At 45.3% G+C, this 26447-nt stretch overlaps 2 protein-coding genes across 2 annotated transcripts; both read right to left on the bottom strand.

The window, feature by feature from the left end:
• Positions 1-780: 780 nt before the first annotated feature.
• SSU72 (SSU72 homolog, RNA polymerase II CTD phosphatase) lies at positions 781-19728 on the bottom strand. The gene is made up of 5 exons (XM_039564023.1): positions 19586-19728; positions 13574-13717; positions 3975-4114; positions 2235-2353; positions 781-1426 (listed from the first exon to the last, which is right to left on the bottom strand). Exons 1-5 carry the CDS (start codon positions 19663-19665, stop codon positions 1325-1327), a joined length of 585 nt encoding a protein of 194 aa, XP_039419957.1. The 5' UTR covers positions 19666-19728; the 3' UTR covers positions 781-1324.
• Positions 19729-23334: 3606 nt separating this feature from the next.
• On the bottom strand, positions 23335-26017 carry FNDC10 (fibronectin type III domain containing 10). The gene is given in 2 exon segments (XM_039564110.1): positions 23335-25916; positions 25919-26017. Coding segments are annotated over 2 exon segments (696 nt in total). The 5' UTR covers positions 26003-26017; the 3' UTR covers positions 23335-25304.
• Positions 26018-26447: the final 430 nt, after the last annotated feature.

The following is a 26447-nucleotide window of genomic DNA, read 5'->3' as shown; positions in this document are numbered from 1 at the left end:
ATTTGCAGCTGCCAAGAAGCATTTTCCAGTATGGACTTGCAGTTTGCAGCTGTGGAACCTGAAATGATGGTCTTTAATATATATTTTGTGTTCCCTCAAAGAGGTTAAGTAGCATCACCACAGGACTCACTGCAACACTGCCAATGTTGTCTGCACAGAGGGGGAACGTTGGCCTGAACTGAAAGTCCTGGCACCAAATTCCTGCATGTGCAAAACAACTGAAGTTAAGGAAAATGAGGTGATTCCTGTCAGCTGTCAGAGGCCAGTGACAGAATGAGAGAAGCCAGGAGCACAAACACTTCCAACACGATGTTTACAAAGTTGTCCTCATGTAGCCCGGTTTTAAAGAGCCGCCTTTGCTCCACATCATCCACAGGTGCCTTTAAAAAAACAACTTTTAAGATTTTCTCTTGCCTGAAAGCAACAGCACTTTACCAGTCACACTGTGAAAAGTGGAATAATTTGGTTTGTTTTAACTTTTATCAGTCTGAGCAGACAGAACTCTGAGGTTTTGCTCTATTTGTATGCACACCCCCATTCTCTGTTTACTTTTGCTGTCAGGGAGGAAAATGCTTCCATTCAAAACGACTTTGGTTAAAAAACCCCAACTTTAAATTACTTCTGTTGACTGTGGAGTTTGCCCCATCTTCCCTATATCCAGTGGGCCTTGACTGCTCCAGCTAAAGCCTCACAGTCTTTCACCTCACACAAAAATTCCACGTTTTACCTCAAAAAAGAACAGCTACGCTTCCTCAGCTTCTATTTTGAAAACAGACAAACTTACAGGTTTTTTATTTTTATTGGATGCTTCCAACTTTATAGCTAATAATATACAGATACTCGGTTTTTTCATTGTTCCATTCACATCCTCACAGAGTTCAGCCATTCTGTCACATTAAAATTAAAAAAAAAAAAAAAAACCAACAAAACCCCCCAAAAAAGCACAACTGAAATAAAATAAATCCATAAGCTGGAAAAATACATTATAAACTTATATTCAAGAAACATTCTCTTTATAATTAAAAACCTACTTATAATAATTAAAGTAGGATTTAAAGAAAAACTTGATTTTCATTTTTAAATAGGTGGCCTTTGTGTATACTTTTAATCATTTTTTATATGTACAAGCCCAAGCAGTATCTCTGCCTACCTGTGACAGAATACCTGAAAAAAAAAAAAAATAAAGGACACTGAAAAGGAGTTTTTAAACAAACAAACAAACAAACAAAAGATCAATATTCATTTTCCAGGAAAATACAGTATAATCAGAACTTTAAACACATGCTTCCCTCATCTGTATTAAGGCCTAAGAGACAGATGTGCTTTAATAAAAGCAGACAGTATGAAGAAAAGTCCTTCCACTTTTCTCTTCAAATTCCTGTAACAGCTCATCTATTTCATTTTCCATGTCTTCTGTGTGCTGTATCTAGAAGAGAAAAAAGACTGAGCAACCAGGCTCCAAGGACATGGTGTTTAGAACACTGTAATAATCCCAGTTTTTTGGTTTACTGGGAAATCTCACTCAGCAGCCTGTACCCAATGGTGCTTTTGTTGAGATTCCCAGCATTCCCAAAGGCACAGATATTCTGCTTTATGTTTATCTGCAGATCCCAGCCCACCCAAGTGGCACTTCAGGAGGACTTTGTTGAGTAGGCACCATCCCTCCTCCCCAGATAACAAACGCAGGCTCCAGAATAGCTCCAGGCACACGGAACAGATGGCTCAAATTTCAACTCCTTGAACCCTCTTTAGGTTTCTTGGAGCTGGAAAGGATTTAAGACCAGAATAGATCACACAGGCTGGAGTCAAAACCAGCCTGGGATGGTGAACTCCTCAGCCTTGGAGTGTAAAAGGACACAGGTTCCTCCTCTGCTCTCATCACACTGAGTGCAGCTCATTTTAGCTGTAGTTTTTAGTTTAGTGTGGTACAATAAAATGCAGGATATTTTTAAGGATATTGGGATTCAGAATGCAACTCTCACTTTTAAATCCCACCTAATTACAACTGGTTTGAAAGGAGTTCACTCTGGAAACCACAAGCTCAGTTAAACTCACCCACTTGCCCAACAGCTCCGAAAATAAGCAGGAGAATGTGGGAATTTGCATCTTGACATGGATTTTACCAGAACAACTGTAATATGCAGGAGCTTTGTGGAGCAGCAAACAAAGCCCAGCCCCTGAGCAGCCAGCTGGGTCCAAGGCACCCCCAGGATTCCTGATTCCTCTTTACTTACACACTGGCAGAGCTCACAGATGAGGAAAGCACCCAGCGTTGCCTCCTCGTGGTTATCCTGAATGTCCACGTTGATCACATGGACTGGCTGACACGTCTCCTGCTCTCTGGAATTTAAATCTATTTAAAACAAAACACAACAGCAAAACTTTGGGTGGAATGGTATCATATTGTACACAGAGTAGTAATACAATTTTTAAAAATACACAGGGGTTGTCACATTCATCTTTTCTAAAGTGTTTTTTAGAATTTGTTTAATATTGTCTTAAACCATAATCCCTTTTATTTCAAAAAAACAAGAGGTGGATTTTGGAAACAAAATGAAAGGGTCATGGCAGTTTACTTGTCCTGCTCAAGAGAAGTTACTGCTCCTCTTACTCTGACAATTTTAAAGATCAAGAGCCTCAAAAGTCAAGAAGGATTTTGGGCTTCCTCACCTGGAGGGTTTTAATTGCTCATTTTATTTTTAAAAGCACTGTACATTCAACACTCTGAATGTTCCACTGCAGGATGAACTCCTGCAAGCTAAGCACTGATAGTCACATTAGCAAATTCTACTTTAATTGAATGTTTTTCACTTACTAACAAGGGTGGAGGGGGAAAAAAACAAAACATTTTTCCTACAAGTGCACCCATGTGTTAGTGTGGTGCCTCTCTAACATATTCTTCCTTCTTCATCCAGTTTCTAAGCCAAAAGTTGATCTCTCTTACCTCCACTCTGCACCTTCATTTTGGCAAACCTGTTTAAAAATATCATTTTTCACATCCAGAGCCATTTGGGCCAGCTGTGAAGGGCATTGTGAAGGTAGAGAGCTGGAAAATCAGCAAGGGCTGCTCTTCACGTCCCTCCCTCCCATCTAAAAACCAGAGTGAGAGCTGCTTTCCACTTGCTGAAGATCCCCTCAAGGACCAGAGCAGTTGCTCTCAGAACTCACCAACACATTTCAAACCCTTCAGTTGAACATTCAGAACCCTGGCAAAGCCCAGAAGTATCCTGCTGTTGTGACATGACCACTGAAGAGGCCAAGGGACAACCTTTAAGTTCTGTGGATGATACCAATTCACGTGGCTGGTGCTTCAGCGTGGAGGAAACTCCTTAAACCTCACACAAACCCGTACCCAGCAATTCCAGAGACACAAGGCTCTGAGCTCAGGGATTAATGGAGTTCCTGCTGAAACCCCAGGGCTCTGAGGGAGTTCACATGCATCCCCTGTGCTGTGTTCGTGTGGATCCCCAGCTGAGATCCTTCTGGCACATCTCTGACTCATTTAAGGGCAGAGCTGGAGCACATTTGCAGGGTTAAGTGAAGTTTCTCCACCCGTACAGGAGGTATTTAAGGGGGATAAACTGCTTGGGAGGTCACAGGAAGCCTTCTGCAGGGAAGGGAGGGGAGCTGCACAAGGAAGACAGCTCAGACTTGTTTTTCCATCAGCTCATCCCAATTTAAGTTTTTGAGATCCGTGAGCGTTTCCAAACCAAACACGGAGTTTCTATAAATTTCCTTATCCAGCCCTTGCTGTGCACACACACTCTGTGTGGCTGCCAGCACCTTTAGGGGACAAGTGCTCAGCCATCACTTCTCTGGTGCATAAATCTACATCAATAACTGCAAGCTCTTGTCCTCACTGGTGTTCAGTAGTTGGAGGAGACAGAGATGTTTCCAGATTTGTGAAGGACTTCAGGGAGGAGGGAAAAAAAACCACTCAAAGTTAACTTGGTTTACCAGTTCAAGCTCCTTACCTTCTACTACTTGATCATAGACTCTTTCTTCACACGTTAGGATCAAATCAAAAACATCTTTGCAGTTCTGGAATCTTTCTGGTCGTGGCTTGATTCTCTTATTTCTGTCCAACATGTGTAAAATTCCATTCTGTGTGTATCTGAAGACGCTTGAGTTAAGTATCTTTACTTGAAGGAAAGTCATGGTTTTGAGCAAATGACCAGCACAAGTTAAATAATAACTGCACCTTTAAAATAAAATATTTTCTGTTTGCAAATCTAAAGATCAGTGACCACTAAAGAGATTCCTAAGGTGACAGTGTGATCCCCATCATGCAGCTGCTGTTCAGAGACCTGTCACTGGCACCACAGCTTTAAAAGGCCCTCAGAAGGACAACTTTTCTTGGGCAACTATTTTTATATCCATAAACGCTCAGAACCCCCAGCCTGTGCTGTTTCTGTGAGCAGGATGTCCTACATTCCCTTCAGCCACTGGCCCTCACTCCAGGGGCCTCGCTCTTCAAAGGCAATCCTGTGGTGTTTCAGGTGCCACCTGCACAAAGTCCTCCCTGGAACGTGGGTTTATGCAACTGAACCTCCAAAGGAAGTCAAAGAAACCTCAGAAGCACATCCCATAAAAATATCCTGAGATGCATAAATGGGAATGAAGAAAAACACTGACTTTATGCCTGTCAGAGCCTCATCACTGTGTGAAAGGAATCTGTGATGCTGCTTGGGAGCTAAATTTATGCTGGTGCTGTAACCTTGAGGCTCTGATTTTACATCCTGGAGCCCCTTTGCCGGCAGGATTCTCTAATCCCACTGTTTTCCCACCCTCCTGGGACGTGCAGTTTCATCAGGAGCACTCCAGGCTTGACTGTCACATCAATCTGCAGGTTTGAGTAAAACCAAACTCCCTCTGAAGGCAAAGTTTTAGGGGTGAATTAGGAATACCAGGAAAGGTTTGGACTGAGAAAGCCTGGGAGTGGATGCATCTCCTCCTGACTTTAACACAGCTGTATTTTAAGCCATTTTACAATATAATAACAGGGATAACAGCCTGTAATTTCTTGAGATCACAGAATTCTGAGAATAAAACAATTTCCATTATTTGTAGCAGTCTGTAAGAGGTCATCTGGGCTTATTTCCTTGCTGAAAAGCTGACAGACATGTATTTCTTTTCAGGAAACACTACTATTTTTGTAATAAAAGACCTACAACTTCCTGCCTACCTTCTTGCAGGAGCTCCAATTCTACTGCCCAGATGTGCACCTGTGTGCTCAAGGTACTCCTGTTCAAGCAAACAGCCTCCAAAGCTTTTAAATCCCTCCAGTGTTTAAGTTACATTAAAAATTAAACCCAGCTTTCTACCTACAGGAGTCTACTTCACATTGAAAATAGATTCAGTTCTTCTGTGTGTCTGCACCACTGCACTTCAACTTGTTGTAATTTCAATTGTGCACCACGAACTGAGTGATAGGCTGTTTAGCACAGTTAAATGTTGTCAATTAGCCAAATGACTTCTGCTGCCTTTCTTTTCTCCACATCAGTCCCAAGCCTTTTTTACCACTCTTCTTTCCCAGAAGGTTTCTGCTTGTATTATTAAAGAATTGTCCTTTACAGCCCAAAGCTCTCACCAGCAGCTCTTGCACACCAGCACCCACTGGTTCACCCCAGCACCCCTGTGAACTCTCGTGGGGTTAGTCACACTTGGAAAAAAAAACCCACTTGGATGCAGCCACCTCAGACCTCTGGTTATCTGCAGAGCAGGAAAATGACTGCATTTTCAAAATATCATTTCCAAAATATCTGCCATTTCCAATATATGCCAACATCTGCCTGCGTTGCTTTGCTCAGTTGGAAAGGGAGCCCTTCCTGGGCTCTGTACTCCTCATTTCTACATCCTGCAGTTCAAGAGGGGGGAAAAAGAATCCACAACATCCCACACACTTTTTTGGGTTCTCTTTTTTCCCGTTCTAGGATAAAATGTTGCTGGCATCTGTCCCCTCGCTTTCCTGACTGAGCCTGGAGACAGAATTACGCAGATTCCCAAACCCACACAAGATTTCTGCTTCACAGCCCAGCTCTCTGCTGCCAGCTTACAGCTATTTTTTTTTTTTTCCAAGGGTCCATCTGCCTATAAAAGGAGACTGAGAGAAGCAGTTCAGATTCATGGCGCTTTCCAATTTGGTTGCCTGGAATCTTTTTCACCTGGAAAAAGCCAGCACCACCTCATCCTTTGAGCAGGCAGGGGATGAGCTCTGCAAAACTGCTTCCAGTGCATAATAAACCCAGCTTCTTGCTCCTTGGGAGCTCAGGTGAATGCAGATACTGCAACTTACTAATGGTTTCCACCACGCTGGCAGGTGTTGAATCACTTAAGTCAGGCTCTGATTTCCTTCCAACACATTTCAACTCCATGCTCCCTGTCCTGTGCATCCCTGCTCTCTTTTCAGGACAAAATTTCCCCTGGTTTTCTGTGCTGTCACACCTTTGTAGCCCTTCCATGCTCAGGAGGACACCAGAACAAGCCTACATTTCTCTTCACCTACTGCAAACTCTTGGCAGAGGAAATCCATCTCATTTTTAAACTGAGTCCAATTCAGATTTCACCTTTATTGGAGTAACTGTGCTAAACAGATCCACAGAGTGATGGAATTTAGGCATGACGACTCAGCAGTGCAAAGGCTCAATATAAAAAGGAGATGTTGCAGCACAAAAGTCGAATTTTTCCAACAGGCACAGCATTGTTGCTCATTCTCATGGAGAATTTCTATTACTGACTCTGCATTCTCTCCTTTTAGCTAAGAATATCCCATACTAGTGTGAAGATTTATTTAAACAACAAAAAGGATGTGTTTAGCTAAACCCCTAAAGCTTTCACTGCTTTTGCTACCCAAATTTAAAACTCCTGTCACAGACACCAGAAACGCCTTTTACCATCCAGTTGATTGCTCTGTGCTCCAGACATCTGGGTAACCATCCCTCCAAACATCCCTCACCCCTCCAAACTTTATCATTATTTGTCACTGACAGGACCCAAAAAACCCAAAAGCCCTGAGCACCAACCTAGAGATGGCCAAGACAGTTAAGTCTCTGTGCTGTATAATAAAATAATGATCTTACTGATCCAAGCATTCAATAAGTTTCATTTTAACTCCCATGTGAAGCTGAAGCTCACAAGTGATTTGAGCTGCAAGTGTTGGGGTATAGAAATTAATTATATACACAACTAAAATTCCCATGCCTATCCCCCTGCCCAAAGTGTCCAAAGCCAGGCTGGGTGGAGCTCTGAGCAACCTGGTCTATGCAAGGTGTTCCTGCCCATGGAGAAGGGTGGAATGAGATGAGATTTAAGGCCCCTTCCAACCCAGGCCATTCTATGAAAATATACAGGCCAATTTATTAAACATAACTGGGCAAATGATATTTGCTAAAATGTATACATCATTTTTAGGGGGGCAAAAAAAATCTTTTAAAGTAATGGCTGGCACCCAAAGCTTCTACATCTTCAAATCAATCTGCTGATTGTTCCCTTTGGTGCAGGTGACACCATCCTCAGACACTGCATTTCTTCTTTGGGAAAACCAGGAGCGGAGCAGAGTGCTTCTCACCCAAGCATGAATGGCATTTGCAGGTCTCTTTTCCATATCACCTTAATTCATTTGTTAGTATCTGCATTATAAGCAGAACACATTGTGTTAAAGCCTGCCTGGCAGTTGGGCTAGGAGCTGGACATCTCCTTAAATGAAGTGTGTGTGTGGGGGGTGAGGCTGCCCAACCTTCTTCCACCTTCACAATCAGCTCCTTTTTTGAGGGAATGAAAGACTGGAAATGGGCACAGGCAGCACAAATTCTACTTTCCAAGCACTGTGGTTATGGCTGCAATAACTGCCTTCACTCCACAGCCAGAGAACACAATGCCTTTCCTCTGGAATTGAAGCCGTGCAGTTTAGTACAAACCAGAGACTGCTCACAAGTCTTTTGTTGTTCTCTAAATTAATAAAATCTTAACACTGAAGCGTTCTGTTGGATTCAAATGGAAACAGAGCAGGGTAAGATGGGGTATTAGGAAAAAATTCTCCCTCTGAGGGTGGGGAGGCCCTGGCACAGGTTGCCCAGAGAAGCTGTGGCTGCCCTGGAAGTGCTCCAGGCCAGGTTGGACAGGGCTTGGAGCACCCCAGGACAGTGGAAGGTGTCCCTACCATGGCAGGGGGTGGCACAGGATGAGCTCTAAGGTCCCTTCCAACCCAAACCATTCTATGATTCTAAAATATGCCATCCAAATTATCACGAAGATGCTAAGCTGGGCTCCGTGACATTTCTGCAACATTCGTGCCTGTGCATGAATGACCTGCAAAGAAACTGAACTTGTTTTTCCTAGTGAAGGGCAAGCACCCAGCATTTGTAAGCCAGGAGCCGCACAGATAAATCCAACTGAAATAACAGAAATAACCAAACAGAAATAACCACATGCCAGCCCTGCTCACTTCCTGAAGCCTGGCTGAGCCCCAGAGCTGAGGGGTCTGTACCCCACATATCAGTGAAGGCAAGCCAACACCTTGAGCTCAAGTGCCAGACAAGAATTTGCTAGTGCTGAGCAGCTGAAATTGTATTTGGGGTGAAAATGGACAGATTGAAGCCGTCAGAGGGGAAAAGAAAGGGAGTAATGGCAAAGTCCAGTGCCAAAGAGGCAGAGAAGGGATGTCACAGATGTACTGAAGGGACTACCAGAACGACAAGGGTACCAAGGACAAGATGACTTGAGGATGTGGCATGTCTGACTGTGCCATCAAACAGCTGTCTCTGCACTTCATCCAAGCGTGAACTTCAAGAGGAGTTTGGTTTGGATTGCTGGAATCTACAGGGTTTGATCACCTGGCAGTAAGGGACACAGAGATGTCACTTCTGCAGTCATTCCAAGGACCAGCAGGCGAGCGAGAGGGCTCGGGAGGGTCACAAGTGACTTTGGGATGATTTCTTTGGGATGCAGGTTTGGGTAGCAGTGCCAGATTCCAAAGATGAGCAGCAAATGTAGGACTGGGAGGGGGGGAAGTGCTGTGAGAGAGGTCTGTGGGAAAGGATGAATCACCCCTTTCCCAGGGAAACAGGGGCTGCAACAGCCATTTCCAAACTGGCTTCCGCTGCTGCCACCGGTCTGTGCTGTGAAACTCAGAATTTCCAGTTATAGCCAGAGAAGGTACCTCAAACAGAGCAAACCACAAGCACTGCAAACCCTAAATCAATTAGAACATTTCATTTAGCACATTTAGGAAACCTGAGAACACAATCACAGAGCCAGCAGGGCCACTTTGCACCAGGAGCCTGCAGAGAAAGCACCATGCTGGATGAGGTCTGCAGGAAACATTCCCGGCTTGCAGTTAATGCCAGCTTAAGGAATTACAGTTGCTACCATGAAAATGGGAATTGGTTTGGAATAAAGAAAAAAAAGCATAAGCATCCCTAATGTTGGCACAGAAGTTTTGTGTTAATAGGAGGCAACTTCAAGGCAAGAAGCATCGACTGTCACTTCGCTCCCCTGCTTCAAACTGGGGTGAAACTGCCAAAGAATGGAATCACTCCAGCTCTGAATGGATTTTATACAAGTCATCAGCCTCAGACTGGATCCTTCAGTCAGAATTCCTCAGAGCATCTGTTTAGGACTCACCTTGGGTAAGGGAAATAAACCTTTCAGACTACCCAGAAGAGACAGGATGGCAGAGGATGTTTTATGTTGTTGAAAAGCATTTGCTATTAGATTGGGGTCTGTAGTTTCTACCACGTCCCAAGGCTCAAACACACGGGAAATAATATTTAAATAATATATATCTAGCTTATATATTTTTAACAATTTGATGTATTTCCTTTTTAATGTGAATGAAGCCAAGATTAAAGGCAGTGTGATCAGAAGGCAGATGAAGAAGTACTGAAAAATTGCTGCCTTTGAAAGGCCTGAGATTTTGTGAAGCGTTTTGGTCTTGCAATCCTTCATGGAGAAAAAGGGATTGGAATTCAGCCTGTGGCTGGAAGTGTGTTGATTTGCAGAAATGTGCCTCTTAGAAGTCTTCAAATCCAGTTTAAACACTTCTTTCCATCCTCATCCCTTCTCTCTATTTCTAGGAGCACTGAAGTGCTTTGAAAGACATGGTAAGAAAGAAAATGAGACTTGTACTGCACTGCTTTTGGAAGATTTGCCACTGACACACAGGCCATGACTTCAACTATTTTTAGCTCTTGCAAGGTTAGGCTTCAAAAAAAAAGGAGAAGAAAATACCCAAACCCAACAAAAAAAGTAAAATCCCTCAACATATCTAAACAAAACATTCCAAAGTGGCTTCCAGAGACACAGCTCTCCTGCTGAACACTTGGAGTGACAGCTCAGGACAGAAGCTGACAAGTGCTTATCAGTTCAAAATCCATGAAGAAAACCCAGATGAAAATGTTAAGATAAATACATGCATGAAGAGCTTACCTGAAGTAGAATTTAAGTCAGTTACTCCTCAAGACTGAGCTACATGGAAATATCAACATGGGCATCCAACTTCAATATGGAGTTCACAGAGTTAAAACTAGATCCCATCACCAAGATTATCACTACCTTTTTTTTTTGACAGAAAAGAATCAAGTGTCTTCAAGGGAGATGCACCAAGTTCTTCTTCATTTCTGGAATTTTCCTTCTAACTGAAGCAGCTTTAGGAAGTTCTTGAGGACACGTTTTCCACCCTCCCCATAATTTTATAACCTGATGTAGCTAAGGAGCTAAAATTGCAATCTTATCTAAAGTTAGGGAGGTCAAATTAAAAGAGGAAGTAAAAAATGTCAGGAACAGAGCAGGAGCCCAAGCTTGCAGGGTGGGTGCAGGCTGCCTAGAAATCCTAATTAAAAATACCCCCCATCTGTGAAAATCGTTAGATATCTTTAATGTGAGGGTCACAGACACATCAGCGTTGAGGAAAGGAAAGAAACAATCAGCCATGAAGTTACTCACACTGATAAAGAACCCAGGAGCAATTCCTGCACAATTTTGGTTAAATTTCCATTTGAACAGCTCCTATCCCTGGGCATAACAGCAACTGCTGATGAAGATTTAAACTGGGCTTAAATTCAAATTGTTTAGCAAGTTTCACCCTTGACTAGCTTTTGCCTTCACTTGAAGGCAAGGCTCACCAGCAGTTTTGCTCTGTTTTTGTTTCACCTCTGAAGTCACCACCATAGAATTAGAATTAAGTCCTCAAACCCCTTCACAGAGTTGTAAGGGGCAAGTAATCGTAAGGACAAGTAATGCTAATGCTGGAAAGGTGGGTTACACATGCAAATACAAGGTGGTGTATGTATTGGTACTACAGACCATGGCTGCGTCCCCCTCAAACGAGTCCTCCTCAAACAATTCTCTACTGTTGTCCCAGAAATAATAGAGGAATGTTTTAAAAAGCAACCAAAAGCCACGTTCAGAACAGTGTTAAATGGTTTTGGGGCAGTCCTCGATTGGGGCTCAGGGAATTTAAATGCTACATTCTAAAAATGCAATGGGAGATGCTGATACTTATTTTAACTCTAAGTTTTAACTGCCACATCTTAAAAGGCTTTGAAGTACTTCCATTTTAGATCTACTGTAACCACCTACTCAACTGAATCTGTATTCCTGGCTCCATTAATCCCCTATTCCTGTGCTTCTGAAATTCAACATATGCCTTCAAGGTATGAGAGGCTGCACTCTGTATTTCACTAATTAACTGCAATGAAGGTGCTTTTAGTCTCTGCAGAGTGGGTTTTTAATAGTTGTCCCCCCTCTTCACAAGTGAACAGGAGAGGTTCAGTGCATCTCTTCTCTCTAACACACTTTGAACCTTGCTCTGAGTGAGGTCCAATAGTGCAGCAGCTCATTTCTGTTTGAGGCCACTGCTTTCTGAACCTGGGGGTCATTTATTTGGGCAGAGGATGTTCCCTCACAGCCACAATGTCACTGAGTATCTGGTGTCCACAGCGCCTGGAAGGAGAGCACTCAAACTTCAGGTGTCTCCTCACTGGAATATGGGAACAAGCAGCGTGTTGTCAGCAAGACTCAAAATTTCAGACCACATGGAAAGGCTACAGATGATGAAAGCAAGGCTGGGAAACAGAATAAGCAGCTGAATCATATGGAACCACCCCTCCTTCTGTTCCCCCATCCCAACCACACTCCAAGCCCATGAGGAGAGCAGCCCCTCCCACCCCACAGGTAATTCCCATCCCCTCTCTGAGGTTATGCTCACCCAACAAAACTGAGAGCCCCTGGGACCCTGGGTCACAAAAAAACTATTCCACAACTCGCTGATGAGAGCAGGTCTGCTTTTGGTTAAAGTCTTTACCCTCAAAACCCACTTCTGGAAATGGAGTTGCTTTCTGCGCTGACAGTCTTCAGTCTGCAAACCTTAAATTATCTGAGAATCAAAAAAGCAAAGTCAGAGTCATTTGCTGTTGCCCTATTTCCCTTGCAGTGGCTGTTGTTTAAACCTCCTGTATCTTGAGAAAAGGTTTAACTGTAACACTGCAAATTTATTTGGGGAACACAGCAAAGCATGGAGCAGAACCACAATGGTGACTCCAAAACATGCTGAGTGGGGGGGAACAAGTTGGCTTTCTGTTGGTTTTTGTCACTAACTACTGCCATACTCAGCACAGCAGCAATGAAGAATTCAAAAAGGAAATCTCAAGTCGTTCGTGCTTGTTAAAATTAATTCTCAGCTCAAGGAATTTTCTTTTAAGCAGTTCTTTTAATCAGGATATGGATATGGCATACCTCATTAAGATGAGTTTGCAAGATTTTCCTTTTCTCTATAGGCAGAGGGATAAAAAAAAAAAAATCAAATAAACCAGCACATCTCATGTGATCCTTTTAAGACTACATCCTACATTTTGAACTTTTTTTAAAAAAGGATACTTGTTGAAAAAACATCTAGAATGAGTTCCCCAATTCTTGTTTGTGGGTTTTCTTAAAAAAAAAAATCAACTTTAAATATAGGAATTTTAAAATAATGCAGTTTGGACATTTTCAGTCGTGTGCCTAGCCCCGATCACCTTTGCTCTCCAGGATTAAATGTTACTGGGCTCTCCTCTGTCCATTGTTTATAACAAACTACAGGGTTATTTTTTCTCGGTGCACAGAGCAAATCACGTATCACAAATCCTCAGTGAGAAGGGTGAGCTCTTTAATGAAAGGTATCCTCTCTCCCAGAGAAAGTATTCTGTAAGCCTTACCTGGCAGTTTGTCTGAGCTAAATACAACATTAATGTCGAGGTGGTCGCTCTTCCCAAATCCATAACCAGGACAGTCTTAGCACTGAGAAGGATCCACAGTGCAGGGGAGGCAATGGACAATCTGTGAGGGTATTGATGTGTTCATTCAAGAGCTAAACATGGTAACACACTACAAAAGAGCATTTGGAATGTGTGCATTGGAACTGGGTAACAATTTACAAGGGAGCATTAGAGGCCCATTGTTAAAAAACCTCCTATAAACTTAAAATCATTTTAAAGTTCGCCAGCCAAGCAACTCTAGATTCTTAATGCCAAATAATGAATTACACCTTTCAAGGATGAACCACACTGGATTTTTTAAAGAGGCCATGCCACAGGGATACAGTTCTTTGTCTTTCCTAAGCAGATCATTGTACATCTGATCATATGTTGTTTTGAAGTCATAAACATTTGGCTTGTCCGGGGCTGGTCCTGGCAGTTTCACGTGAGTCCCTGTGCCAAAGGATCGGACGCTGAATCCTCGTTTGCTGAAAGACACAAGGGAAGGGAGGAAAGAAAGCCATGAGGTTGGATAGACTTTAAAAATTAAAGTGCTGAAGAACACAGAGTGAATTTTAAAAACACCTCTTAGCCAGCAACCAAATCACAGCCAAACAGTTAGGCAACCAAATTGCCAAGAGTACCCAACGCGTGTTTTCCTTGCAGTTACAATCCAAACTCACACACCATTCCTAAAGAAACACCTCTATTTGATAGGAATTTGCTTACAATTATGGTACACAGCTGTTTGGAAATGTCTTCTGTGCTTTCCTTTTGTGCTTTCCAACATCCTGGATTTGCAACAAGCGTGTGTTGTGTACTCACTCATGGACAACACAGTGGAGGCAGAGATGTTTTTCTCTTAATACAAATAAATAACTGTACTGACTGGTCAATATTTAAGTGTCCTGCTAAGATCGTTGGCTCAACTGCATTATTCTTCTCACTTTGTTGCCCAAACAGCCTAATTTAATAAGCCCAGGATAAACATTTGTGTGCCTGGCACTGAAAACCATACAGTGCAATTACCTTTACACAAGTGGGGCAGATGTTCTGCTGGCTGCTCTCTAAAACTCTTGGCTAAACCAGGGATTACTTCATTCCATTCTTATGAACAACTACTTGGTTAATAGTTATAATTGAAAAAAAAAAAAAGGAGGCAGGACCCTGCTTGTCTTTAGGAGTGATGCCAAAATGTTCTTGCTGATGAACTGAAATATTTGTACTTGAACCTCAATACATCCTTCAGTAATATTACAAAACATGGCAATATACTGAATAATGGGACAAAAAAAGAGATTTTCTAGTGATCTAACGGACAAAGTTACATGGTAAAATACTGTTGCTATCATCCAGAAGGCTGAAACATTTGGGTCTGTAATGACAATCTACCTTGAAACAGCGAGACCACAACTTAATCCATTTTTTTTTAAGGACTCACACTTTCAGCATCAATGGTTTTAGCAAAGACTGAATGGAGTGAACAACCCAATGCCTGTGTCCCCACATCCCCAGTAATAACCCCGAATTTGTAGTGCTTTCCTCTGAGGAGAGTGAGCAGATTTGGGACCCAGTGCAAGAGTCAGCCTCTGACTCCCTGGTCTGCACATACAAGACAAGAAAATTCAGCAGAAGACACGGACTCAATGTGTCTGTTTGCCTTCAAAGGGTATCTTCAAAGTGATCCCAAATGCTTCTGGGCAGAGACTGTGATCACCTTCTGCCCCAAACTCAAACGCTGCTCTGAAACTATCAACACCTATTTCCTTCAGTTCCTCCTACTGGAACACAGCCCCCCCCTTCTCTTTTCTTGCTTCCCCACACTTTTTCCTCCAGCAACTATTTATAGGTTCCTATTTCTGTAAACAGACAAGATACATGATGGTTTCTTGCTTCTTTCTGCAGGACTAAAGACTGAAAACGGATACAAGTGGAAAAAAGTGCAAATCTTTGCCCCTCCCAGTCCTCCATCACATGTAACTGGTGCAGTTATGAGTCACTGTTCATTTATTTTCCCTGCAATACTTGCAGACCCAAGTCTTGATTCTGCTGCTTCTACTGGACTTGAAGAAAGGCATAATATGTACAGAAGAAATTGCAGTGCTAAAAAATTCATGTTTCAATTTCATCTTTTCTTCTATGGTTTCCTCCTAACTTTTTTTTTTTTCCATTAATGTTATTCTTTGAAACAGGTCTGCTTGGATCACATACATTAAAACCTCCACACCTCCAGTTGCTGTAGATGTCCCTGAAGTTTGCATGATCTCGTATAAAGCCAATCTGAAATCTCTGACATTCAACACATCAAAAATTTGTGCCTCCAAGGCCCACGACCCATTCAAAATTACTTCCTTGAATAGCTGGAATATGAGTTCCTCACATGGAATTTTGTGCTTTGTACCTTGGTGAGTGGTAGTGTCAGTTTTTACACTACTTATGCTTCAGGTACAATGAAATACTACTGCTATGAAATATCCTAAAAACATTTCAACACCGTTCTTGCAACAACTGGGGCACAGGAGAGGGAAAAATGCTTGCACAGAGCCATTATTCAGGAGCCTTTTATTAAACAGCTGGACACATCTGGAATCATCAGGTGTCTGTGGTAATGTGGCACATTTTTCACAATGAACAATTCCTACAAGAAAATGAATATACAGTATTTGGTTTTGGCCCAGTAAACCTACCCAGAAGATGGAAAACAATGAGCTTTGTCATAAAGAGTAAAGTAAGACAGACTAACAGACTATCCTAGCACTGATTTCTGAAAATGTGGAGCTTAAACTTTAACAGTAATGATCGTATTTCAGGAAGTTGTTCAATACTATTCATGCTGCTGTAGATAAACTGCCAGCATATTAAGGACAAAGTGAGTCACTGCACAGATCTCATTTTCAGCAGGTGTGCTCACCTCAGTCCAAAGCTCATTACAGTGAGCTCACAAGCACCACTCAAGTGCCCCTGAGCATTTCCCTCCAAAGGATCTCAGAGCTCACTGCAAACACCAATTCTGAAGGCAGAGACCACCCTGGGACTGAACTGACCCACCAGACTGGGACCACTCCGTTTCAGGCACTGGCAGGAGAAATAATATTAATCTGTGCAGCTTGAGACATGAACTTTTGTCCACACCTTTCTTTTATTTCACTGTTATTCAGGCATCTCAGATGTTCTTATTAAATTGTTTTCAGCTTATTGTACGTTCATAACAGCACAGCCTCTCTTTACAATGGCTGTAAGAAATTTTACTAAATAATAAAACAAATGCAGTAAATCCTGCAGTGCCACTGCAGCTCAGAGTGGTGAAGATTTTCAGGGGACCAATTACTAATTTTACCACATCCCTTTCCACAAGAGGTAGCAGTAAAATAACCAGCAAGCCTTGTAGGCTACTTAGAGAATATCTTATGCCACCCAATCAATATTAAAAAAACCAAACCACTCCCCAAAACAAGCCCACACTGTTGAACAGCAGGACAAAAGCACTGTTAACTCATTTTGAATACTAACAACTTGCTGTAATTTGCATTATCACTATTAAACTGTCAAATGAAAGTGTGCTTTAATATAAAAATGTGAAAACATCTCCTTCTTGGGGGTTTATTAATTTAGGATTTCTTAAGTTAGGCAATACAAATGTCAATATCTCACTGCATTTTGGTACTGACAGATGATGTCAGGAGAGAAGCTGTGACTAACAACTTATGGAAACAGCATGGGTGCAAGTTAAGTCCTCTAACACTGTCAGTGCTGAACTAGAAGTCTTAACATCAACATGAAATTTAAGTTTTTGCTATAGGGGTTGCAACATTTGAATTCCTCTGCTGCCACTAAGATCTCATGTTCATACTCCTAATTTCCTAAAAGTTAGCTTTCTAAAACAAGGACTAGGTGGCTGAAGTGTGTACCAGCATTTTATGAGCTCTCATGACCAGCAGTGACACAGAGAACTTGAACTCAGTAACTTCCTTCCAAAGCCATCAGGGTATTACCAAGCAAACAGAAATGTGGAAACTGCTGCATAAAAAAAGTCTGGCTGTGAGAGATTTACCCTTCTGCCTTCCTCTTCTGTTTGAGGGAGAACCATGGCCTAAGTGTGCATGCTCTGTGGCAAAACGTAAAATGAAAGATAAAATCACCTACAGAATGTGCTGGTTTTGGCTGGGGTAGAGTTAATTTTCTGTCACAGCAGCTGGCGTGAGGCTACGTTGTGGGTTTGTGTTGGTAACACGGGGATGTTTTTGTTATTGCTGTGCAGGGCTTACACAGCACCCAGGCCTGTTCTGCTTCTCACCTCACCCCACCCCAGCAGAGCCTGCACTCACATCTGTGAAAGCAAACACTGCAGGATGAGTAAGATCTGACCTAGGGAAGGGTTACACACATCCAGTCTGACGGCTTTTAAAGAGGGGTTGTGTCTTTCTGCACTGCCCTTCCTGTCCCCCTTTGCTTCCATGGCTCAACATACCCCTGTGGTGATGGCTCTAGATAGAATAACTATCAACAAACTTCAGACAGACCTTCAGTCTGACTTCTGCTGGAAAATTAGAACAAAGTGTTTAAAACTTGGTTAATTACAAAATACACAAGCAACACACTGAGTGCTGGACCCCAGACTTTGCCTTCCAACAGCACACAGAATTTGTGTCTTTTAAAGCCTCGTCATCCACTTACAAAATACCTTAAAGTTTCGTAATTCCTCTGTTTCTTCCTAACTCTTCTTCCTCTTTTAATCATGTGTTCTTTCCAGCTGCAGTGCAACACAGAGCAAGACACTGCCCTGAATGGGTGAGACAGGCTGGCTTTGAGCCAACACACATTTTCCTGACGTTTACTGGCATATGGGCAGTTATTTCTTTAGAGCAGCATCAGCAATTTATCTGTTTTGCCATTTATGCTACGGCTACTGTAACTACAAAAGATGTTAATAAAATTAAACGTTTTCTAAATACGGTTTTGTTACTTTTAAGTTAAAATCTTAAGGGAGAAGGGACTTTAAAAAAACCACCCCTGCCACATTTGGTGAACATCAGTCACACCGGAAGTGATTTATTTCTTCAAAAACGCTGGGGAAGGAAAAGACCAGACATTACAAGTAAATTTAACTTTGTCCTTAAAACTCAGGTTTCAATTAAAACTCAGCTCCAGCATTATTAGAGGAAAAACAATGTCATGTTTTCATCAGGTAACATCCGATGCCAAGTGTGAGCGTGAAGTGCATGAAATGCTGTCACAGTAAGATGGCTGCCAGACCAAATGTTTCTATTATTTATTCCTCCCAAAGCTTTTATTTTTATTTACAGGTAGCACACAGCTTACACAGAGTTGTTTTGCTTACTATGCCATCAGTATGTATTTCTAATGTGAGTGTTTCTTTGCATAACTTTAATAAAATAAACCCGACCACCCTAATCACGTTCCTGCAGTGCAAAGGGAAAATTCAGGGAGATGATTTCAGGCAGATCAGGTCTCTCCTGCCTGTCAGTCTGTCCCAGTCTCCCATCTCACCTTTTCAGCCAAGCTGAGAGCTAAACAGATTAACACTCATAATCTCAAAGACATTTAGCATTCTGAACTGAATGTTCTGGTTCTCCTGGAAGAGGAAAGGGCTCCCTTTTCAGGGCATGGAGTGGCTTAACCTTCACAGAATGTTAAGGGGTTGGGAGGGACCTTAAAACCCAACCTAGGGGCAGGGACACCTTCCACTACCCCAGGTTGCTCCAAGCCCCGTCCGACCCGGCCTTGGACACTTCCAGGGATGGGGTAGCCACAATCTCCCTGTGCTAGCGTCTCACCACCCTTTTTACAACACTAAAAAAATTTCTTCCTAACACCTCACCTAAATTTCCCCTCTTTCACTCTGTGCCCATTACCCCTTGTCCTATCCCTCCAGCTCCTGACGAAGACTCCCTCTCCGGCTTCCCTGTGGGCCCCTTTCAGATGCATTCAAGAAAGAAAAAAAAAAAAGGGGGGGGGGGAAAGGAAAAAAGGGAACGTTTGAGTTTCCACACGCCGAGACACGGACCCTGCTCTGCCCAAGTCCCCAGGCCGCGTTTTCAGCCCCGGGGCCGCAGGTCCGTCAGGGAGGGCCGGGACCCCCGACCGCGGCCTGAAGCGGGGCGCGGAGGAGGTGAGCTGAAAACGGGGCGAAAAAGGGGTACCAGGGAGGTGAAAAAGGGGTACAAACGCGGTGAAAGCGGGATGAAAAGCGGCTACAAGCAGGGTGAAGGCGGGGTGCTGCCCCGCAACCGCGGGCCTGCCGGGCCGGGCGCGGGCCCCGAAGCACGGCCCCATCCGCACCTCCCTGACAGCGGAGCGCCGCCAGCACGGTGGGGGAACCGGGCAGCAGCGGTTACCTGAGGATGTTGTGCGCCTCCATGCTGCGGTTCTGGTTGCTGGAGCACACCACGGCCACGCGGAGCGGCGCGGACGGCATGGCGGGCACGGCTGCGGCTGCCCGCGCCTCCCGGCCGCCGCTCGCACAAAATGGCGGCGCAGCGCGGCGGGCGGGGGACGGGACGTGTCAGCAGGGCCCCGCCGCGGCCAACCGCGGCACGGCGCGGGGGAGCGGAGCGGCCGCGGCCGCCGTGAGGGGAGTGCCGGGAGAAGGGAGCGGAGGGTGCTGGGCGAGGGGCGTGTGAGTCGCCGGCGAGCCCTGGGAAGCGTTAGGCGGAGCCTGGAGGGAGAGGGTTGTGCCGCCTCACCCCGAGTTTTGGGGCACAAATATTATGAAAAAATAGATATTAAGGTGTTGGTGCTGAGAGGAGGGTAGTGAAAGGTGTGGAGGGGAAGCTTTATGATGAATGTGAGGGCATGTTCAGCCTGGAGGAGGCTGAGGGGAGTCCTCATTGCAATGTACATCTTCGTGAGGGGAAGAGGAGGGGCAGGCGCTGATCTCTGTGGTGACCAGGGACAGGACCCAGGGAACGGCTGGGGCTGTGTCAGGGGAGGTTTAGGTTGGATATCAGGGAAAGGTTCTTCCCCCAGAGGGGGCTGGGACACTCAACCCAGGGAATGGGCACGGCCCCGGGGCTGCCGGAGCTGCAGGAGCTGTCAGGGATGCCCAGGGTGGGATCGCTGCGGTGTCTGTGCAGGGCCAGGGCTTGAACTGGATGATCCTTGTGGGTCCCTTCCAGCTCAGGATATTCCATCATTCTAAAGCTTCTCGTTCCAGGGCAGGGAGCGGAGCTGGGGAAGGGTCTGGAGCCCCAGGAGTGGCTGAGGGAGCTGGGAAAGGGGCTCAGCCTGGGGGAAAAAAGGGATCAGAGGGGACCTTGTGGTTCTGCACAACTCCCTGACAGGAGAGGGCAGCCAGGGGGGATCGGGATTTCTCCCAGAGAACAAGGGAAAGGACGAGAGGATACGACCTCAGTTGCACCAGGGGAGGTTCGGGTTGAAAATTAGGAAGATTTCTTCACATAAAGGGCGGTGAGGTCTCAAGCGCTCCCAACGCAAAACGCGAATCCCTGAATCTTGCGGGCTCCTCGGGCTGTGGAATTTAAAAGCACCGCTTGTCAGAAAAGCAGGTTTTTAGGACAATTTTCCCTCCCTTTGGCACTAGATGGCAGCCGAATGCTGCAGCGGGGCTGGGACACGCGAGGATCCCGAGGGGAAGCGCTTGGATGCAGGATTGAGTCATCCCCAGGAAGAGAATTGGGCTTGACACCTGGATAAGCCCAGCGCCCTGTCTGTGCCCAGGGGGATCCGCAGCGAACAAAACGCGGACAGATGGCTGCTGTTAGGATTAATCACGGGATTCTGCATTTCAGGAGTAAACGCTCACGCTTTTACTGAAAACTGCACAAATGAGAATGGCCAAAACTAGGAGTTGGTTATGTACCCACCAAGTGGTGAAATGCGCTGGTTTCAGAACTGTTTTCTCGCATTATCGAAATTATCACGGTGTTCCTTGCTCAAACCAGCTCAGTCCCGTTTTTCTCTGAGGTTTTAATCATCTTTTCCCTTTTCCATCTCATAATGCTTTTCCACTTTGGTTTACTTGCCCATTTCAATGGCAGGAGGAGGTAGCAGAGCAAGAGAATTACAGGACATCAAAGGAACAAATCTATTCCCCAGCAAAGCTGAACCTCACTAGCAAGGCAGGACTCTCTCCTCAGTGCTTCCTAAAAATATTTTCTGCCCTCCCATTGATATTTTTTTCCACTCTGTGAATTTTTTCCCCATTATCACCATAGCACTTCCAGCAGAGCCTTTTCCTGATATTCAGCACTTGCTCCCACAACCTGCCATCCTCCTCTTCTCCCTCCACGTAAAACCTCTGCCTTTCTCTTGTATTTTCCGTAAAAAGAAAAGCTCTTCTCACTATCCCCTCAACTTGCACTAAGAAATCTTTCCTCTTTCCTCAAGCAGCCCCTTTGTCACCCAGCATTTCCCACCTAAACGTGTCCCCTCAGCGCTCCCTTGCCCCTTCCCACAAAAACCTTTCCTTGGGTCTCCTCTGAGCCGTTCCTAACCCTGCCCATCATCTTCTTAATTCTTATTCTTGCAAAGGCTCCCTGCAGATCACCTGGTTAGGGAATTACCAGAAATGCAGTGACCAGACCTGTGATGAAACACCACCAGTCTCAGGGTGGTTTCACTCAGGCTTAAAACTGCCAAACCCCCCCATCCAAGCATCACTGCTGTAATTCCAAAGCTTTTACCAGGAATGTGACACTGTTACCTGCCACTTTTTCCTCCTTCCAGCCCACCTTTCTTTTGGAATGTGCTGGTGAAATACAGCAGCATTTTGCAGCCTCATAAAACTGAACTTCAGGTCTCCATGGAAGCAAAATACCAGCTTTTGCCTGCACCTCCAAATAAAGCCAGGCAGCCTTTCCATTTATGTCCCACAAAAAAATATCATAATGCAATTAAGAGAGATTCTTTGCCTGAGGCACAGACTGTTTCCTCCAGAAGATTCAAAGCTGGGGTCAAGCTGAGCTTTGAGCTGCTCACATTTTAGCAGTTGTTTTCCTCACATTCAGCACAGGGCAAGGAAAAAGCAGCTTGTTCATTTTAACTCCTGGATGTGGCCTGATATTTATAATGGAAATAACTGGATAAATGCAGGATAATAAAACACCTAAGAAGGCACCACATGGATTTTTAATAGCAGGTACTTGTGTAGTAACATGGAGAATGTGTAGTTGCCTTTGGAGCTATTTCCACTTTTTCCCAAAGCAGCTTCTTGGCAGTTACAAATCAACATTCTGCCATTTCTTTATTGCTGCCTGGACAGGCCAGGATGGATTATCACTCCACAAGCTACTCTGCATGTTTTGGGAATTGCTGCAAAGAATGGAGAAAGCTTGAACTGTGCAGTCTCACTAAGGCTTGTGGGAGCTGAATTAGTACCAAGCCTGTGCACATGTAATTTTCCCTTTTATTATCAGAAGAAATGTCTACATTCACGGTGGAGGAAATTTCTCTAGTTGTGATAGAAGGAAAAATCCCAGTCATCAATGGGTCAGCAGATGTTTTGCTTCATGTCACACAAAATCAAACAGGGAATGCTCGGATTTTCTTTCCCACACACCAAGATGTGTTCAATTAAAGCTTAATCCGCTGAAAATGAATGAGAAACTGAGATATTGTTTCCCACATCCCATTTATAATGCATAGAAAGGGAAATAAATGAAAATAATCCTTTAGAAAATTACAGATTTTCTTATATCAGGATTTATATTCTGGTTTTACCCTCTGCCCAGGATGCTGTTGCAATGCAATCCCCAGAGACTGATGAATAAAAATGTGAAATGACTACAAAAACATCTCTTTAGCATCTCCTAGGTGCTGTTTTAGCAGGTCACTGTATCCATTATTACCTGCAGAGGTGTCTTACTGAAGACAGTCACACTCAAAACTGTAAATTAAATTTCCATTTCCTCAGACTTACATCAGTGTTACCACCTGAACTACCCAGTTACCTCTAGTCTAAACCTCTAGTAAATAAAATCGAGTATTCAAAGAATATATCTCTCATTTTCCCATTAATGCTGTCATAATTTTAAAGTAGACAAGAGAATGTGGTTATGACCAGTTTGGGCAGACTCACTTTGAGTCAAGCAAGATCTTGAACCTTTAAATACACAGGAAGTTTTCATTTCTTTTCATTATTCTCTTAATTTATTAAGTTCAATGCCAAGGTGGTACAAGGCTCATTGTTTATACAGCTGGTTTCCACATCTGGCAATTCATGACAAGATGAAGAACAGAACAGTGACATTGGCTGACAAAAGCTGACAGAGATGTCCCAAATCAGTGGCACTGCAACGCTCCTGTGCTGAACTGGCTACAGCAAAGGCTGACTTAAACCCAAAATTTGTCTTTGTGTTCTTAAAAACTGCCTTTTCTTCCAACAGTCCATCTCCTTAGGGATAAAAAACCAAAAATGATGGCATTGGCAAGTTGCTTAAATCAAGTACCTAGGCAAGGTAATAAACACAGAACACTTAAACGGAGTCAGCTGCATGTGAGAATGGAAACACAGCAGGAACAACAAACAAATAAAAAGGTGTTTCTGCCTGATGAAATGCAGACCTTCAGTTCCTCAGCCACTCCCAAGTTATCGAAGGGATTATGTTCAGTACAAATACTCTGTGTTATTAAGGATTCCATACACTTCCTATACTTACCCTCTACCACCAACTTTAAACTTCACAAACTACTTTCACAAGGAAAAGCAAACAGGTCGTTCACCAGTGCTAAACATTTACACAAACAGACCACACGTGAACCTGACGTGTTTTAACAGCAACAACCCCTTTACAGCAGAGCTGCTCCCCTACTTTTTTTTTGCTTTAAGTGCACAGTTTCTAAGTGGTAATAAATTAATTTTTTGTGTTACAGCAGTCAGCTACATACAAACAACACGTACTAAAAACTACCTCACTAAATACCTCTCTGAAGGTAACTACTTTGTGTATATATTAAATTTCAAGTAATGATCAGCCCAAGTTTGTTTGTTTTTTTTTTTTAAAGAAAACAAACAGACAAACCAACAACCACTAATTCCAGAGACAAGAACACGAGGGAGATACACTTGCCTATGAGGACTACAGGAACAGATACACCAATAGAAATGGGACAAATTCTCAGCACTAAGGCACAATAGAATCAGTACTGGAGTATGGCTAAAACCTTACTTTACTACAGCATCAAGTGAGGAGTTAACGAGGAGTGTTCCTACGCTCAAAACACTCGGCTACAACATCAGTGAGTTCTGTGGTCAAGAAGCTTCTACCTTAGTGCAGCTGCACACAGCGTTGCTAAAGGAGGGGGTTTCAGAGGGCAACGGGGGTGCTCACTTATACCTTACTTATAATTAAGGGTTGGTTCCTAGTTGCTCAATGAAACGGAGTTTTCTTACTCAATTTATCCCTTTACCTTCACTCTTTGTGAAACTATGACACAGTTCGAATGGGAGAAAAGCAGGTGTTGGATGTTGGTGGTCACTGGAGCTGACCAGAAAACCCCCGTTGTTTTTCGGACAGTGGCCAGTGTAGGCCCCAAAATTTGTGACCAGCATAAGGCATGATACAAAACCCACCTAAAACACTTGGTTTAAGTGAGCTTTGGATCAAACACGCACTTAGCTATGGGGGTTGTGGTTCCACCAGTCAGTTCTCCTGAACTTTAAACAACTTTACCCCACAGGAATAAAATCAAGCACGGGTCTAAGACCAAGAGGTTTTAGGTTTAAAATAAGAGTGTTCTGGAGAGTCTTTTCCAACAGGCCCTCGGCAAGATCTGCACTTGCCCTTAAAAACAGACTATTTCTGGCGCTTGTGGACCTTTGCCATTGCTTTTTGATCCGCTGAGATGCCACGAGTTCAGTCACTGCGAATGGCTCTGGCTGAGAAGCCACCCCAGGACGAAGAAGAGCTCCGAGCTCCCATGGAAACCCACATCCTGGAAATTTGGGCATGGCAAACCCAACGCTGCCGGAACAGTCTGGAAAACCTCTTCCCTCGCCGGAAAGCTCTGGAATGACGGCTGCGGGAGCTGTCCGGCGCCAGCCCCGCGCTCCGCGGCGCAGCATCAGCAGCAGCATCAGCAGCATCCCTTCCCGCACTACGCGCGGCGCGGGCCGGCGGCAGCGGCGGCTCCTCCGCGGGCGAGCGCGGGGCTCATGAGGTTCTCGGTGATGTAGGCCACGAGCAGGCAGATGAAGACGAGCATGACGCAGATGGATCCCCCCACGGCCGTCATGGCCACGACGATGTCGCGCATGGCCGCGGGCTCCACGCGGAACTCCACGCACTGCGCGGGCGGCGCGGGGCGCGGCGGGGCGTAGCGCGGCTGCAGGCACAGGCGGTAGCGCACGCTGCCGTGCGCCTCGGCCAGCAGGTAGTCGCGACATGCGGCGCCCAGCTCCACGCTGTCGCAGGGGAAGCGCGTGTAGGTGCCGTCCCACGAGCAGTTGAGCGTGAAGCCGCGCAGGGCGGCGGCGGGGCGCGGCGGCCCCCAGTGCCGCAGCCCCCACTGCAGCAGCACGCTGCCGTTCCGCAGCACGTTGGCCACCAGCGCACCGCCCGCGGAGCGGTGGGCGCGGCACCCCCGCGCCGCGCACTGGAAGCCGCGGGCCGGCGGGCGGAAGCAGAGCCGCGCCCCCGCCGCCGCCGCGCCATCGCCGCCCACCTTGTAGGGGCACCACGGCTCGTCGGGGTCGCGGTCGGGGTCGGGGTTGGGGTCGGCGACCCCGAGGCACAGCAGGGCGAGCAGCGGCGGCAGCAGGCTGGGCGTGCCGGGCATGCCGGCGGCCGCCGCATGGAGCCTCGGAGCGCGGGGCCGGCGGACGCGCGGGGCGAGCGGAGCTCCGCAGCCGCCGCGGGGCCGCCAATGGAGAGGCGGTGCCGGCGTTAACTCTCGCCGGGCTGCGGAGCACCCGCCCGCTGCGGCCGCTTGTGGCCGCCCGGACGCGCTCTCGGGGCTCCGCACGGCGCACGGAGCGCTGAGACCCCGCGGGGGCGGGCACGGGAGTGCTGGGACCCGCAAGGGCCGGCACAAGGGATGGTGAGACCCCGCGGGGGCGGGCACGGGGGGTGCTGAGACTCTGAAAGGGTCTGTACAGGGATGCTCAGACACCACAAGGGCCGGCACGGGGGATGCTGAGACTCTGAAAGGGTCGGTACAGGGATGCTCAGACCCCACAAGGGCCGGCGCGGGGGATGCTGAGACTCTGAAAGGGTCGGTACAGGGATGCTCAGACCCCAC

This window comes from Corvus cornix, chromosome 21 (assembly GCF_000738735.6).
Source record: "Corvus cornix cornix isolate S_Up_H32 chromosome 21, ASM73873v5, whole genome shotgun sequence".
Taxonomy (NCBI): domain Eukaryota; kingdom Metazoa; phylum Chordata; class Aves; order Passeriformes; family Corvidae; genus Corvus; species Corvus cornix.
Note: the sequence above shows the minus strand (reverse complement) of the source record. Positions and strands in the feature narration are given on the sequence as shown.

Bases quoted from the DNA above. Each gene is read 5' to 3' on its own strand.
- SSU72 (XM_039564023.1), bottom strand. From the start codon at position 19,665: ATGCCGTCCGCGCCGCTCCGCGTGGCCGTGGTGTGCTCCAGCAACCAG. The intron at 13,718-19,585 runs GTAACCGCTGCT...TGTGTCTTTCAG, and splicing joins GAGGCGCACAACATCCTCAG to CAAACGAGGATTCAGCGTCC. The intron at 2,354-3,974 runs GTAAGGAGCTTG...TGTTTTAAATAG, and splicing joins CTATGATCAAGTAGTAGAAG to ATTTAAATTCCAGAGAGCAG.